This window comes from Ranitomeya imitator, chromosome 2 (assembly GCF_032444005.1).
Source record: "Ranitomeya imitator isolate aRanImi1 chromosome 2, aRanImi1.pri, whole genome shotgun sequence".
In the NCBI taxonomy this organism is placed as follows: domain Eukaryota; kingdom Metazoa; phylum Chordata; class Amphibia; order Anura; family Dendrobatidae; genus Ranitomeya; species Ranitomeya imitator.
Genome location: NC_091283.1, coordinates 597,407,891 through 597,423,062, shown reverse-complemented (window position 1 = coordinate 597,423,062; position 15,172 = coordinate 597,407,891). Strand labels below are relative to the sequence as shown.

At 45.6% G+C, this 15,172-nt stretch overlaps 1 protein-coding gene across 4 annotated transcripts in view; it reads right to left on the bottom strand.

Annotated features, from left to right (window-relative positions):
- Positions 1-6,369, bottom strand: part of TSEN54 (tRNA splicing endonuclease subunit 54) — a 47,296-nt gene extending 40,927 nt beyond the window's left edge. For 3 of the 4 annotated variants that reach the window (XM_069752354.1, XM_069752355.1, XM_069752357.1), the window contains exon 1: positions 6,257-6,363. Coding sequence is in view for 1 of the 4 variants with exons in the window: in XM_069752356.1 (XP_069608457.1) it covers positions 6,257-6,264 (8 nt within the window). In the remaining 3 variants the exon portion in view is untranslated. Of the gene's footprint in view, positions 1-6,256 lie in introns of all 4 variants that reach the window. The other variant, XM_069752356.1, reaches the window with a different exon arrangement.
- Positions 6,370-15,172: the final 8,803 nt, after the last annotated feature.

Genomic DNA, 15,172 nt, shown 5'->3' with positions numbered 1-15,172 from the left:
AATCTGGTAGACTGGGACAATATCCTCAGAAATAAGAATACAGATATTAAATGGAAAATGTTTAAGAACATCCTAAATAGGCACTGTAAGCGGTTTATACCTTGTGGGAATAAAAGGACTAGAAATAGGAAAAACCCAATGTGGCTAAACAAAGTCGTAAGACAGGCAATTAACAGTAAAAAGAAAGCATTTGCACTACTAAAGCAGGATGGCACCATTGAAGCTCTAAAAAACTATAGGGAGAAAAATATTTTATCTAAAAAACTAATTAAAGCTGCCAAAAAGGAAACAGAGAAGCACATTGCTAAGGAGTGTAAAACTAATCCCAAACTGTTCTTCAACTATATCAATAGTAAAAGAATAAAAACTGAAAATGTAGGCCCCTTAAAAAATAGTGAGGAAAGAATGGTTGTAGATGACGAGGAAAAAGCTAACATATTAAACACCTTCTTCTCCACGGTATTCACGGTGGAAAATGAAATGCTAGGTGAAATCCCAAGAAACAATGAAAACCCTATATTAAGGGTCACCAATCTAACCCAAGAAGAGGTGCGAAACCGGCTAAATAAGATTAAAATAGATAAATCTCCGGGTCCGGATGGCATACACCCACGAGTACTAAGAGAACTAAGTAATGTAATAGATAAACCATTATTTCTTATTTTTAGGGACTCTATAGCGACAGGGTCTGTTCCGCAGGACTGGCGCATAGCAAATGTGGTGCCAATATTCAAAAAGGGCTCTAAAAGTGAACCTGGAAATTATAGGCCAGTAAGTCTAACCTCTATTGTTGGTAAAATATTTGAAGGGTTTCTGAGGGATGTTATTCTGGATTATCTCAATGAGAATAACTGTTTAACTCCATATCAGCATGGGTTTATGAGAAATCGCTCCTGTCAAACCAATCTAATCAGTTTTTATGAAGAGGTAAGCTATAGGCTGGACCACGGTGAGTCATTGGACGTGGTATATCTCGATTTTTCCAAAGCGTTTGATACCGTGCCGCACAAGAGGTTGGTACACAAAATGAGAATGCTTGGTCTGGGGGAAAATGTGTGTAAATGGGTTAGTAACTGACTTAGTGATAGAAAGCAGAGGGTGGTTATAAATGGTATAGTCTCTAACTGGGTCGCTGTGACCAGTGGGGTACCGCAGGGGTCAGTATTGGGACCTGTTCTCTTCAACATATTCATTAATGATCTGGTAGAAGGTTTACACAGTAAAATATCGATATTTGCAGATGATACAAAACTATGTAAAGCAGTTAATACAAGAGAAGATAGTATTCTGCTACAGATGGTTCTGGATAAATTGGAAACTTGGGCTGAAAGGTGGCAGATGAGGTTTAACAATGATAAATGTAAGGTTATACACATGGGAAGAAGGAATCAATATCCCCATTACACACTGAATGGGAAACCACTGGGTAAATCTGAAAGGGAGAAGGACTTGGGGATCCTAGTTAATGATAAACTTACCTGGAGCAGCCAGTGCCAGGCAGCAGCTGCCAAGGCAAACAGGATCATGGGGTGCATTAAAAGAGGTCTGGATACTCATGATGAGAGCATTATACTTCCTCTGTACAAATCCCTAGTTAGACCGCACATGGAGTACTGTGTCCAGTTTTGGGCACCGGTGCTCAGGAAGGATATAATGGAACTAGAGAGAGTACAAAGGAGGGCAACAAAATTAATAAAGGGGATGGGAGAACTACAATACCGAGATAGATTAGCGAAATTAGGATTATTTAGTCTAGAAAAAAGACGACTGAGGGGCGATCTAATAACCATGTATAAGTATATAAGGGGACAATACAAATATCTCGCTGAGGATCTGTTTATACCAAGGAAGGTGACGGGCACAAGGGGGCATTCTTTACGTCTGGAGGAGAGAAGGTTTTTCCACCAACATAGAAGAGGATTCTTTACTGTTAGGGCAGTGAGAATCTGGAATTGCTTGCCTGAGGAGGTGGTGATGGCGAACTCAGTCGAGGGGTTCAAGAGAGGCCTGGATGTCTTCCTGGAGCAGAACAATATTGTATCATACAATTATTAGGTTCTGTAGAAGGACGTAGATCTGGGGATTTATTATGATGGAATATAGGCTGAACTGGATGGACAAATGTCTTTTTTCGGCCTTACTAACTATGTTACTATGTATGTTACTATGACTAAACGAGATCAAAAAAAGAATTGGCGCTCTGCAGTTAGAATTAGAACTAAAGAACTGGTATCTGAGAGTATGGATTGGATTCTGGGGTCAATAATGGCCATGGAAGTGTGAAGGAACAAATTATGAAAGATTGTCCATTTTGTGCTTTGACTCCATTTTGTTGTTGGTTAAAGATAAATTCTGTTATTTACTTATTTAGAAGGTTACAGCTGCTATGAAATAACTCTGTCCTGTTTCTCACGAAGATAACATTTTGTTATTCAGCTAGTCTATGGTTCATAATTGGTATAAAGACCTTGAGTATTCTAACTCGAGTGAGCCAGATAAGAGACTCGTGGGTGTATCGCTATACAAGACTGAGGCATCTGTTAATATGTTTTTCTATGCCAAAAAGACATGACCATATCTGTAGTTTCCATTTTTCCTGTATCCTCATGGGTTAAGTTTTTCCTGTATTCTTATGCTGATTGGTTGAAGTATAATTTCTATGACTATGAAAACTCATACACAATAAACGGGGGCCCAGAGATCTGCTCGATCCCCCACACAGAGGCACGAGTCTCGTCTGGTCATTTTCAGTTGCCGGCAACGCCCTTTAGATTAATTTGGAAATCACTGAGTCAACCGTGAAGGATCACTTTAGATCCTCCCTCAACAGAAGCTTAGGGTTGAAATAACGAGGGTAGGCGAGGGTTCCCTTTGTTACCCCGTCACTAGCCCTAGTGATGTGATTGTGGGGTACTATCTGCAGCGTCCAAAATGGATACAATTCCACAAACCCTGCATTGGGGATGAGGCTTGTATGGGGTTTTTAAGCATAAAAAGAAAACAAGAGTGGCAGCATTCAGCGACAGTAACGTGCGGAGGAGTCTTTAGCTGGAGGAGAGAATGCAGCTAAAAACTGGTTTTCATGATTTGCACCTTATGTTGTATGAGTTTAGGCACTTTCTTAAGGGGCTGTCTCTTTGCTAAAAATGGATGTGCATGGGATGTGGCACTATGGGCCGGATTCATCAAAGATTTTGAGTAGAATTTTGGCGTAAAGGCTTTAACCCGTTCATGACAGTCCTTTTTCGCTCCCCTTCTTCCCAGAGCCGCAACTTTTTTATTTTTCCATCAATATGGCCGTGTGAGGGCTTATTTTTTGCGGGTCGAGTTGTAATTTTGAAGGACACCATTGGTTTTACCATATCGTGTACTAGAAAATGGGAAAAAAATTCCAAGTCTGGTGAAATTGCAAAAAAAAGTGCAATCCCACACTGGTTTTGTTTGGCTTCTTTTACTAGGTTCACTAAATGCTAAACCTGACCTGCCATTATGATTCTCCAGGTCAGTACGAGTTCATAGACACCTAACATGTCTAGGCTCTTTTTTTTAAAAAATATTTACAGCCAAATTAGCTCAGTTGGGAGAGCGTTAGGTTAGGTTCACATTGCGTTAGTGGGTATCCGCTAACGGAATCGGTTACATAGCGCCACTAACGCAATGTAACGGATCCATTAGAGCACCCATTGACCGCAATGTATGTAACGCATCCCTAACGCATGCCATTTTTGGCATGCGTTAGCGATGTTCCGTTATTTTGTGACGGACCTCGAACGCTGTCTGCAGCGTTTTTGGGTCCGTTCTCGCTAGCGCAGATCGGGCATCTGCGATCGCTAAACGTGATCCTTTTTGGACATTGCGTTAATGCAGTCAGTTAGCGTATGCGCTAAACGGATTGCACTAACGCAATGTGAACCTAGCCTTAGACTGAAGATTTAAAGGTCCCTGGTTCAATCCCGAGTTTTGGCAACAACTTTTTTATGTGGTGAAAAAAAAATCCAAATCACGCCATATTCTGATACCTGTGGCGTCTCCATTTTTTGCGATCTGGGGTCGGTTGAGGGCTTATTTTTTGCGAGCCAAGCTGAGGTTTTTAATGATACTATTTTGGTGTAGATACAATGTTTTGATTGCCCATTATTACATTTTAATGCAATGTTGCGGTGACAAAAAAACGCAAACCTGGCGTTTTACTTTTTTTCTCGCTACGACGTTTAGCCATCAGGATAATCCTTTTTTTATTGATAGATCGGGCGATTCTGAACACAGCGATACCAAATATGTGTAGGTTTATTTTTTTTTTTGTATTGTTTTATTTTGAATGGGGCAAAAGGGGGATGATTTCAACTTTTATATTTTTAAAAATATATATTTTTTTACCATGGGAGACTAGAAGCTGCCATAACCCGATCAGATCTGCTACATACAGGCGATGATCAGATCGCCTCTATGTAGCAAAATTACACACTTGCTATGAGCGTCGACCATCAGGCGGTGCTCACAGCAAGCCAAGTGATAACCATAGAGGTCTCCAGTAGACCTCTGGTTGTCATGCCAATGAACCGGTAACCTGTGATCACATGACGGGGGTCACCGGTGTGCACATTTCAGGCCCCATTGGCTGGAAGCGCACGTTAAATGCCGCTGTTAGAGTTTGACAGTGGCATTTAACAGTTAACAGCCGCAGGTGGATCGCGATATATTAATTATAAAATATTTATTTTTTCCTTTATTAGGGGATTTTTTTTAAATATATTTTTTTACATATTAGAATATTTTTTTTTTACTTTTTTACATTGCCCTTGTATGAGACATTATATAACATCGAATCGCTGATCTGACACTCTGCACTGCTCTGTATCAGATGATCAATCTGACAGGCAGGGAAGGAGGCATGCCAGCACCTGCTCCTAACAGGCGCTCACAAGCCACCTCTGTGCAGGACCCCACAGCCATCTTGATGCCAGGGGTCTCCATGAAGAACATCAGAACAACGCGATGCTTCTCTGTGCCGCTGTCACTACTGACAGTGGCATCAGAGGGGTTAAATGCCCAAGATCTGTGCTAATGGGGGTTTCCTGGGGGGTGTCAGCTGTCACATACAGCTGACACTTGCACCCGATAGTCGCGGCGCTCAGTGTGAGGCCGTGGTGATGGCGGCGCCGTACTAGTGCTGCTCTGGTCAGAAATGCACCTCCCCCGCAGAGCAGTACTAGTATGGCGAAGGTCATGAAGGGGTTAAGGCTAGGTTTACATTGCGTTAGCAGCAGCCCGTTCAGCACATACGCTAACGGGCTGCTGCTTGCGCAAGTGCCTGCGCTACATCACGCTAGCGCAGATGGAGCATCTGCTAGCTCCATCTGCGCTAGCAGTGACGGACCCGGAAACGCTGCATTCCGCGTCTCGGGTCCGTCACTCAAATGACGGCACATCGCTAGCGCACGCCCATTGTGGGCGTGCGCTAGCGATGCGTTCGCCATTGCATTCAATGGCGGGCGTTAACGGACTACGTTACACCGCGTTATGCCGAGGTGTAACGTAGTCAATGAACATAATGTGAACCTAGCCTAATGGAATAAAAATTAAAAGGCAAAGACACGCTTTAGGTTTACAAAATTCTAGGGCCGTTTTGGCTACCTAGGAAAGACACAGTGTACCCTATGGGTAGGTGCACGCACTCAGTAACCGCTGCGGGTTGGACGCTGCACACTTGAGCAGGGACCAGATGTTACAGCATAGTGGATGGGATGTCAAGAGTCGACAAACCGGACATGCGGCTCACCTCTCCAGACAGCAGCATGTCTCTATGTTGTGGAGACGCGATAAACGTCACCCGTACAATGTACTGGACGCAGTGAATCCGCATGGCTCAGGGATCACACGTGGAGTCACCTGCGCGCAACAGCCGGCAGCGGACGAGTGCTGCGCCTTCCGGATCGTGTGCACCTACCACGACGGTGTGGCGGATGCAGACAATGGATCTGATCACATAACCTGGGAATAATCTGGCGCAGTTAGTTGCACTCTGCACGGTCTCAGCCCCTCACTAGCGGAGTACAGACTGCCACACTGCGCCATTATTCCGCTGCCACACCAGCTCAATCATGGACAGCAATGCCAACAACAATACTATTATTATACAATGGCTTGCAGAGCAAAAAGTGGCTATATTCTGTGTTACTCAAGCCTGCAGCAGCAGGGGCGCAGATGAGAGGAGCTGCCATGGCCGATCACTGCCGGCAGCACCGAGGACACATACCTCAGCATTATTCACCACGTGTCCGGTCCTACGCCCACATACTAGTCACACACCGGGAACGCAGCGCACGTGTCCGGTCAGGAACAGCGAGAGACAAGGGGGATACTCTTTACATGATAGACAGCTCGGCAGCCAATCAGCACGAACCTCGTTTGCTGTGATTGGCTACCAGTCCAACTCCTCTAGCGTATCAGGGGAACTCGGCCTGCTATTGGAGCACAACTGCCCACTAATACTGTACAGAGTCACGTGAGCGACCGGCTTGTGACACTTTCTCTGCGCCCCCTGTAGGAGACAGGAGTGATTACTTATGGGTTACAGTCAGTTCTATACACTAATAACACCAGGCTCATTGACATTGTCTTCATGTGTCTCAGTGACAGGGAATGGGTAAGTTTATGTGTAGGGTCAGTAGGTGTTTATAGTGTGGATGTAGCAGAGCCGTGTGTGTACGAGGTGTACGGAGCAGAGCCGTGAGTGTACAAGTTGTACGGAGCGGAGCCGTGTGTGTACGAGGTGTACGGAGCGGAGCCGTGTGTGTACGAGGTGTACGGAGCAGAGCCGTGTGTGTACGAGGTGTACGGAGCTGAGCCGTGAGTGTACAAGGTGTACGGAGTGGAGCCGTGTGTGTGTACAAGGTGTACGGAGTGGAGCCGTGTGTGTACAAGGTTTACGGAGCGGAGCCGTGTTTGTACGAGGTGTACGGAGCGGAGCCGTGTGTGTACGAGGTGTACGGAGCGGAGCCGTGTGTGTACAAGGTGTACGGAGTGGAGCCGTGTGTGTACAAGGTGTACGGAGTGGAGCCGTGTGTGTACAAGGTTTACGGAGCGGAGCCGTGTTTGTACGAGGTGTACGGAGCGGAGCCGTGTGTGTACGAGGTGTACGGAGCGGAGCCGTGTGTGTACGAGGTGTACGGAGCGGAGCCGTGTGTGTACGAGGTGTACGGAGCGGAGCCGTGTGTGTACGATGTGTAGGGAGCGGAGCCGTGTGTGTACGAGGTGTACGGAGCGGAGCCGTGTGTGTACAAGGTGTACCGAGTGGAGCCGTGTGTGTACGAGGTGTACGGAGCGGAGCCGTGTGTGTACAAGGTGTACGGAGTGGAGCCGTGTGTGTTTACAAGGTGTACGGAGTGGAGCCGTGTGTGTACAAGGTTTACGGAGCGGAGCCGTGTTTGTACGAGGTGTACGGAGCGGAGCCGTGTGTCTTCGAGGTGTACGGAGCGGAGCCGTGTGTGTACAAGGTGTACGGAGTGGAGCCGTGTGTGTACAAGGTGTACGGAGCGGAGCCGTGTTTGTATGAGGTGTACGGAGCGGAGCCATGTGTCTTCGAGGTGTACGGAGCGAAGCCGTGTGTGTACAAGGTGTACGGAGCGGAGCCGCGTGTGTGTACAAGGTGTACGGAGTGGAGCCGTGTGTGTACAAGGTTTACGGAGCGGATCCGTGTGTCTTCGAGGTGTACGGAGCGGAGCCGTGTGTGTACGAGGTGTACGGAGCGGAGCCGTGTGTGTACGAGGTGTACGGAGCGGAGCCGTGTGTCTTCGAGGTGTACGGAGCGGAGCCGTGTGTGTACGAGGTGTACGGAGCGGAGCCGTGTGTGTACGAGGTGTATGGAGCGGAGCCGTGTGTGTACAAGGTGTACGGAGTGGAGCCGTGTGTGTACGAGGTGTACGGAGCGGAGCCGTGTGTGTACAAGGTGTACGGAGTGGAGCCGTGTGTGTGTACAAGGTGTACGGAGTGGAGCCGTGTGTGTACAAGGTTTACGGAGCGGAGCCGTGTTTGTACGAGGTGTACGGAGCGGAGCCGTGTGTCTTCGAGGTGTACGGAGCGGAGCCGTGTGTGTACAAGGTGTACGGAGTGGAGCCGTGTGTGTACAAGGTGTACGGAGCGGAGCCGTGTTTGTATGAGGTGTACGGAGCGGAGCCGTGTGTCTTCGAGGTGTACGGAGCGAAGCCGTGTGTGTACAAGGTGTACGGAGCGGAGCCGCGTGTGTACGAGGTGTATGGAGAGGAACCATGTGTATGAGTTGTACGGAGCATAGCCGCCTGTTCAAGGTGTACAGAGCGGAGCCGCATGTGTACGGAGCGCAGCCGTGTGTATGGAGCGGAGTCGTGTGTGTATACGAGGTGTACGGAGCTTTTGCTTTGATGACTGCTTTGCACACTCTTGGCATTCTCTTGATGAGCTTCAAGAGGTAGTCACCGGGAATGGTCTTCCAACAATCTTGAAGGAGTTCCCAGAGATGCTTAGCACTTGTTGGCCCTTTTGCCTTCACTCTGCGGTCCAGCTCACCCCAAACCATCTCGATTGAGTTTAGGTCTGGTGACTGTGGAGGCCAGGTCATCTGGTGTAGCACCCCATCACTCTCCTTCTTGGTCAAATAGCCCTTACACAGCCTGGAGGTGTGTGTGGGGTCATTGTCCTGTTGAAAAATAAACGATGGTCCAACTAAACGCAAACCGGATGGAATAGCATGCCGCTGCAAGATGCTGTGGTAGCCATGCTGGTTCAGTATGCCTTCAATTTTGAATAAATCCCCAACAGTGTCACCAGCAAAGCACCCCCACACCATCACACCTCCTCCTCCATGCTTCACGGTGGGAACCAGGCATGTAGAGTCCATCCGTTCACCTTTTCTGCGTCACACAAAGACACGGTGGTTGGAACCAAAGATCTCAAATTTGGACTCATCAGACCAAAGCACAGATTTCCACTGGTCTGATGTCCATTCCTTGTGTTCTTTAGCCCAAACAAGTCTCTTCTGCTTGTTGCCTGTCCTTAGCAGTGGTTTCCTAGCAGCTATTTTACCATGAAGGCCTGCTGCACAAAGTCTCCTCTTTAGGGCTTGTTTCTATTTGTGAGAAACACGTCCGTGTCTCGCATGTGAAAACCAAGCTCTGGCGCCAACACTTGGGAGCGGAGCGTGCAACTCCATGTGTTGCTATGCGGCTGCACGCTCCGCTCTGGAGTGCCGGCGCCAGAGCTTGGTTTTCACATTCGATACACGGACGTGTTTCTCGCAAATGGAAACAAGCCCTAACAGTTGTTGTAGAGATGTGTCTGCTGCTAGAACTCTGAGTGGTCTTGATCTGGTCTCTAATCTGAGCTGCTGTTAACCTGCGATTTCTGAGGCTGGTGATTCGGATAAACTTATCCTCAGAAGCAGAGGTAACTCTTGGTCTTCCTTTCCTGGGGCGGTCCTCATGTGAGCCAGTTTCTTTGTAGCGCTTGATGGTTTTTGCAACTGCACTTGGGGACACTTTCAAAGTTTTCCCAATTTTTCGGACTGACTGACCTTCATTTCTTATAGTAATGATGGCCACTCGTTTTTCTTTACTTAGCTGCTTTTTTCTTGCCATAATACAAATTCTAACAGTCTATTCAGTAGGACTATCAGCTGTGTATCCACCAGACTTCTGCTCAACACAACTGATGGTCCCAACCCCATTTATAAGGCAAGAAATCCCACTTATTAAACCTGACAGGGCACACCTGTGAAGTGAAAACCATTTCCGGTAACTACCTCTTGAAACTTATCAAGAGAATGCCAAGAGTTTGCAAAGCAGCCATCAAAGCGAAAGGTGGCTACTTTGAAGAACCTAGAATATAAGACATATATAATTGCCTAGAATACTACTTCCTGCAATTTGTGCCAACTTCCGTGGCTTTGTCCGGAGCTAATGTCCGGAGCTAATGTCCGGAGCTAATGTGCGGAGATAATGTCCGGAGCTAATGTCCGGAGCTAATGTCCGGAGATAAGTGACGTCAACAGTGTCCAGTGTCTGATTGGTTGCCGCCTGCTGCGAGCGACCAATCAGAAACGTGCCGTACTGTGACACACTCCACCCACCATTTTGGTGTGATTTTTGAATTTTTACCTCACAGCAAGTTTCTACTGCGTGGAGGCGGGCCCAGTGACGTTGCTCTTCAAGCTCCTGCCGAATTTCGTCAAAAAAATGATAATACCATTTACCAAAACTATATATATTTAGTTGTGAAGTGGTTCAGTGACATTTTCACACCAATTTTGAACTTTTGTTTGGTGTTTTCTCCATATACTGCCTATTATTTTTGTTCTTTCTTACTATTATTTATTAATTGTATTATTCTTACATTTGAATAAATAAAGTATATATGGATTCTAGACTCCCGATTCTTTAGAATCGGGCTGCCATCTAGTAAGACATAATTTCAGTTGTTTCACACTTTTTTGTTAAGTATATAATTCCACATGTGTTAATTCATAATTTTGATGCCTTCAGTGTGAATGTACAATTTTCATAGTCATGAAAATACAGAAAAATCTTTAAATGAGGTGTGTCCAAACTTTTGGTCTGTACTGTATATCACACATGAAAACATTGCTACATCAAGACAGAGCATACCCATAGATGGCCAACAATAAACATCAAAATAATGATGTGGATAGACCGACATGCTGAGGACGTGGAAACGAGAAGCCTCAACGCGGGTTTCGCACCTTGCTACTTCGGGGGGTGTAGTGTCAATGGCTAGGGTGCAGGTTATTAAATACCCCAAGAGATTGTGGAATAAAGCGGCTGCTGCAGCGCTTCCTGTGGCACGGCGGAGACCGGATGCAGTGGAGTCGGCGTCCGACGTCACAAAAGTGCCGGGTGTAACGGATAGACTGTTCTTTAATTAATGGTTACTTTTTTCCTGCATGGATGTGGCACTATGGTGTCATCTCCTGTTTTTAATTGTTTCTGTATTGATTGTATTTACTTACCTTTTTATTATTTTGTGAATAAAAATGTATTTCTTTATTTAGCTCAGTTGTCCATTTTTCTTTGGTTATTCTCTTAGTCTTATGTGGTGGAGCTTGCTTATTATATGCCACTTATTTGGTTTATTCACTTATTATGTATAGCAGAGTCCCTTAGTATATAGTGAACTCACTTATTTTGTATAGTATAGTCCCCTAGTATATAATGTACTTACTTATTATGTATAACACCATCCTTAGTTACATAGCTTCCTCTTTTATTATGTATAACACTGACCCTTATTGCGTACCATTCTCTCTAGTTATATATGGTGCCGTCCCTTATTACATAGCTTCCTCTGCTGTTATGTATTGTGCTTTCTCTTACACAGTGTACTCTTGTTATTTTTGTTATTCTCAGTGCCCTCTTTTATTACCTAGTCTCCTCTCTTGTTAGGTATAAAATGACTGCTGATGGAGCAGCCAGTGACCAGAAGACCAGTCCATCAGCTCCTCCATTAGAAAAGAAGCTTTCCCATGCTCCATCAGCGATCATTGCATTATATATCTAACAAGACAGGACGGTATGTATAAAGAACATTTTGTAAAAAGGGAACATAATAAAGGAGACAATGTAAGATATACAGTGAGTACAGAAAGTATTCAGACCCCTTTACATTTTTCACTCTTTGTTTCATTGCACCCATTTGGTAAATTCAAAAAAGTTAATTTTTTTCTCATTAATGTACGCTCTGCACCCCATCTTGACTGAAAAAAAGCGGAAATGTAGAAATTTTTACAAATTTATTAAAAAAGAAAATCTAAAATATCACATGGTCATAAGTATTCAGAACCTTTGCTCAATATTGAGTAGAAGCACGCTTTTGAGCTAGTACAGCTATGAGTATTTATTATTATATTATACATTTATATAGTACCATTTATTCCATGACGTTTTACATGTGAAAAGGGGCAAATATAGACAAGCACAATAAACATGAGCAATACAAGGCACACAGAAGGAGAGAAGACCCTGCCCGCGAGGGCTCATAGTCTACAGGGGATGGGTGAGGACACACTAGGAGAGGGTCGAGCTGGTCGTGTGGTGGTTCAGCACACTAAGGATCATTGCAGATTGTAGGCTTGTCGGAAGAGGTAGGTCTTCAGGTTCTTTTTGAAGGTTTCCGTGGTAGGCGAGAGTCTGATGTTTTGTGGTAGAGAGTTCCAGAGTATGAGGGAAGCACGAGAGAAGTCTTGTATGAGGTTGTGGGATGAAGAGATAAGAGGGGAGTAGAGAAGGAGATCTTGAGAGGATCGAAGCTTGTGTGTGGGTAAGTACCGGGAGGCCATGTCACAGATGTATGGAGACAGGTTGTGGATGGCTTTGTATGTCATAGTAAGGGTTTTGAACTGGAGCCTCTGGACACTAGGAAGCCAATGAAGGGCTTGGCAGAGAGGAGAGGATGGGGAATAACGGGGAGACAGGTGGATTAGTCGGGCAGCAGAGTGTAGGATGGATTGGAGTGGTGCCAGAGTGCTCTAGGGGAGGCCAGAGAGTAGGAGGTTGCAGTGTCTTCTTGGGAATGATGCAACAAGTTTTTCACACCTGGATATGGGGATTCTCTGCCATTCTTCCTTGCAGATCCTCTCCAGTTCTGTCAGGTTGGATGGTGAACGTTGTAGAAAGCCATTTTCAGGTCTCTCCAGAGATGCTCAATTGGGTTTAGGTCAGGGCTCGGCTGGGCCAGTCAAGAATGGTCACAGAGTTATTCTGAAGCCACTCCTTTGTTATTTTAGCTGTGTGCTTAGGATCATTGCCTTGTTGGAAGGTGAACCTTCGGCCAAGTATGAGGTCCAGACCACTCTGGAAGAGGGTTTTATCCAGGATATCTCTGTACTTGGCCACATTCATGTTTCCTTCAATGGCAACCAGTCGCCCTGTCCCTACAACTGAAAAACACCCCCATAGCATATTGCTGCCACCACCATGTTTCACTGTTGGGATTGTATTGGGCAGCTGATGAGCAGTGCCTGGTTTTCTTCACACTTATCACCAAAAAGGTCTATCTTCGTCTCATCAGACTAGAGAATCTTATTTATCATAGTCTGGGTGTCCTTCATGTGTTTTTAAGCAAACTCTATGCAGGCTTTCATATGTCTTGCACTGAGGAGAGGCTTCCATCGGGCCACTCTGCCATAAAGGCCTGACTAGTGGAGGGCTGCAGTGATAGTTGACTTTGTGGAACTTTCTCCCTACTGCATCTCTGGAGCTCAGCAACAGTGATCTTGGGGTTCTTCTTTTCCTCTCTCAAAAAGGCTCTTCTCCCACAATTGCTCAGTTTGGCTGGACGACCAGGTCTAGGAAGACTTCTGGTGGTCCCAAACGTCTTCCATTTAACTCCTTCATGACCAGAGTTTTTTTTGGTTTTGCGTTTTTGTTTTTCGCTCTCCTTCTTTCCAGAGCCATAACTTTTTTTATTTTTCCATCAATAAGCATTCCGTTTACTCGAAAACGGGAAAAAAATTCCAAGTGCGACGAAATTGCAAAAAAGTGCAATCCCACACTCCTTTTTTGTTTGGCTTTCTTGGTAGGTTCACTAAATGCTAAAACTGACCTGCCATTATGATTCTCCAGTCATTACGAATTCATAGACACCAAACATGTCTAGGTTCTTTTTTATTTAAGTGCTAAAAAAAATAAAAAAATTGTGCAATTTTCCGATACCGTAGCGTCTCCATTTTTCATGATGTGGGGTTGGGTGAGGGCTTATTTTTTGCGTGCCGTGCTGAAATTTTTAAGGATACCACTTTTGTGCAGATACGTTCTTTTGATTGCCCGTTATTGCATTTTAATGCAACGTCGTGGCGACCAAAAAACGTAACTCTGGCGTTCAGATTTTTTTCTCGCTACGCCATTTAGCGATCAGGTTAAACCTTTTTTTTTATTGATTGATCAGGTGATTCTGAACGAGGCGATACCAAATATGTGTATGTTTGATTTTATTTTAATTGTTTTATTTTGAACTTTTATTTATTTATTTTTTTCATATTTTTAAACACTTTTTTTTTTACTTTTGGCATGCTTCAATAACCTCTATGGGAGACTAGAAGCTGCCATAACTTGATCGCCTCTGCTACATAGAGGCGATGCTCAGATCACCCCTATGTAGCAGAATTACTGAATTGCTATGAGCGCCAACCACAGGGTGACGCTCATAGCAATCTGGCATCAACAACCATAGAGGTCTCAAAGAGACCTCTGGTTGTCATGCCGACACACCACTGATTCCCGATCACATTACGGGGGTCAGCGGTGCGTGTAGTTTGGCCAGAAGCACGCGTTAAATGCCGCTATCAGAGTTTGACAGTGGCATTTAACTAGTTAATAGGCGCTGGCAGACTGCGTTTCCGCCCGCGCCTTTTGCAGGCACAAGTCAGCTGTTGAAAACATGTCAGCTGCCAGAGCCCTCCTCAAAGCGGCGCTTCTGACCTTGAACGTACTATCCCGTCCGACGTCAGAAAAAGGTTAAGGATTATGGGGGCCACTGTGCTCTTAGGATCTTTGAGTACTGCAGAAATTCTTTTGTAACCTTGGCCAGATCTGTGCCTTGCTACAATTCTGTCTTTGAGCTCCTTGACCAGTTCCTTTGACCTCATGATTCTCATTAGGTCTGACATGCACTGAGAGCTGTGAGGTCTTATATAGACAGGTGTGTGCCTTTCCAAATCAAGTCCTATCAGTTTCATTAAACACAGCTGGACTCCAATGAAGGAATAGAACCATATCAAGGAGGATCACAAGAAAATGGACAGCATGTGACTTAACCCCTTCCCGACCTTTGACGCCACGTAGGCGTCATGAAAGTCGGTGCCAATCCGACCTGTGACGCCTATGTGGCGTCATGGAAAGATCGCGTCCCTGCAGATCGGGTGAAAGGGTTAACTCCCATTTCACCCGATCTGCAGGGACAGGGGGAGTGGTAGTTTAGCCCAGGGGGGGGTGGCTTCAACCCCCCGTGGCTACGATCGCTCTGATTGGCTGTTGAAAGTGAAACTGCCAATCAGAGCGATTTGTAATATTTCACCTATTAAAACTGGTGAAATATTACAATCCAGCCATGGCCGATGCTGCAATATCATCGGCCATGGCTGGAAACACTGATGTGCCCCCACCCCACCCCACCGATCGCCCCCCCA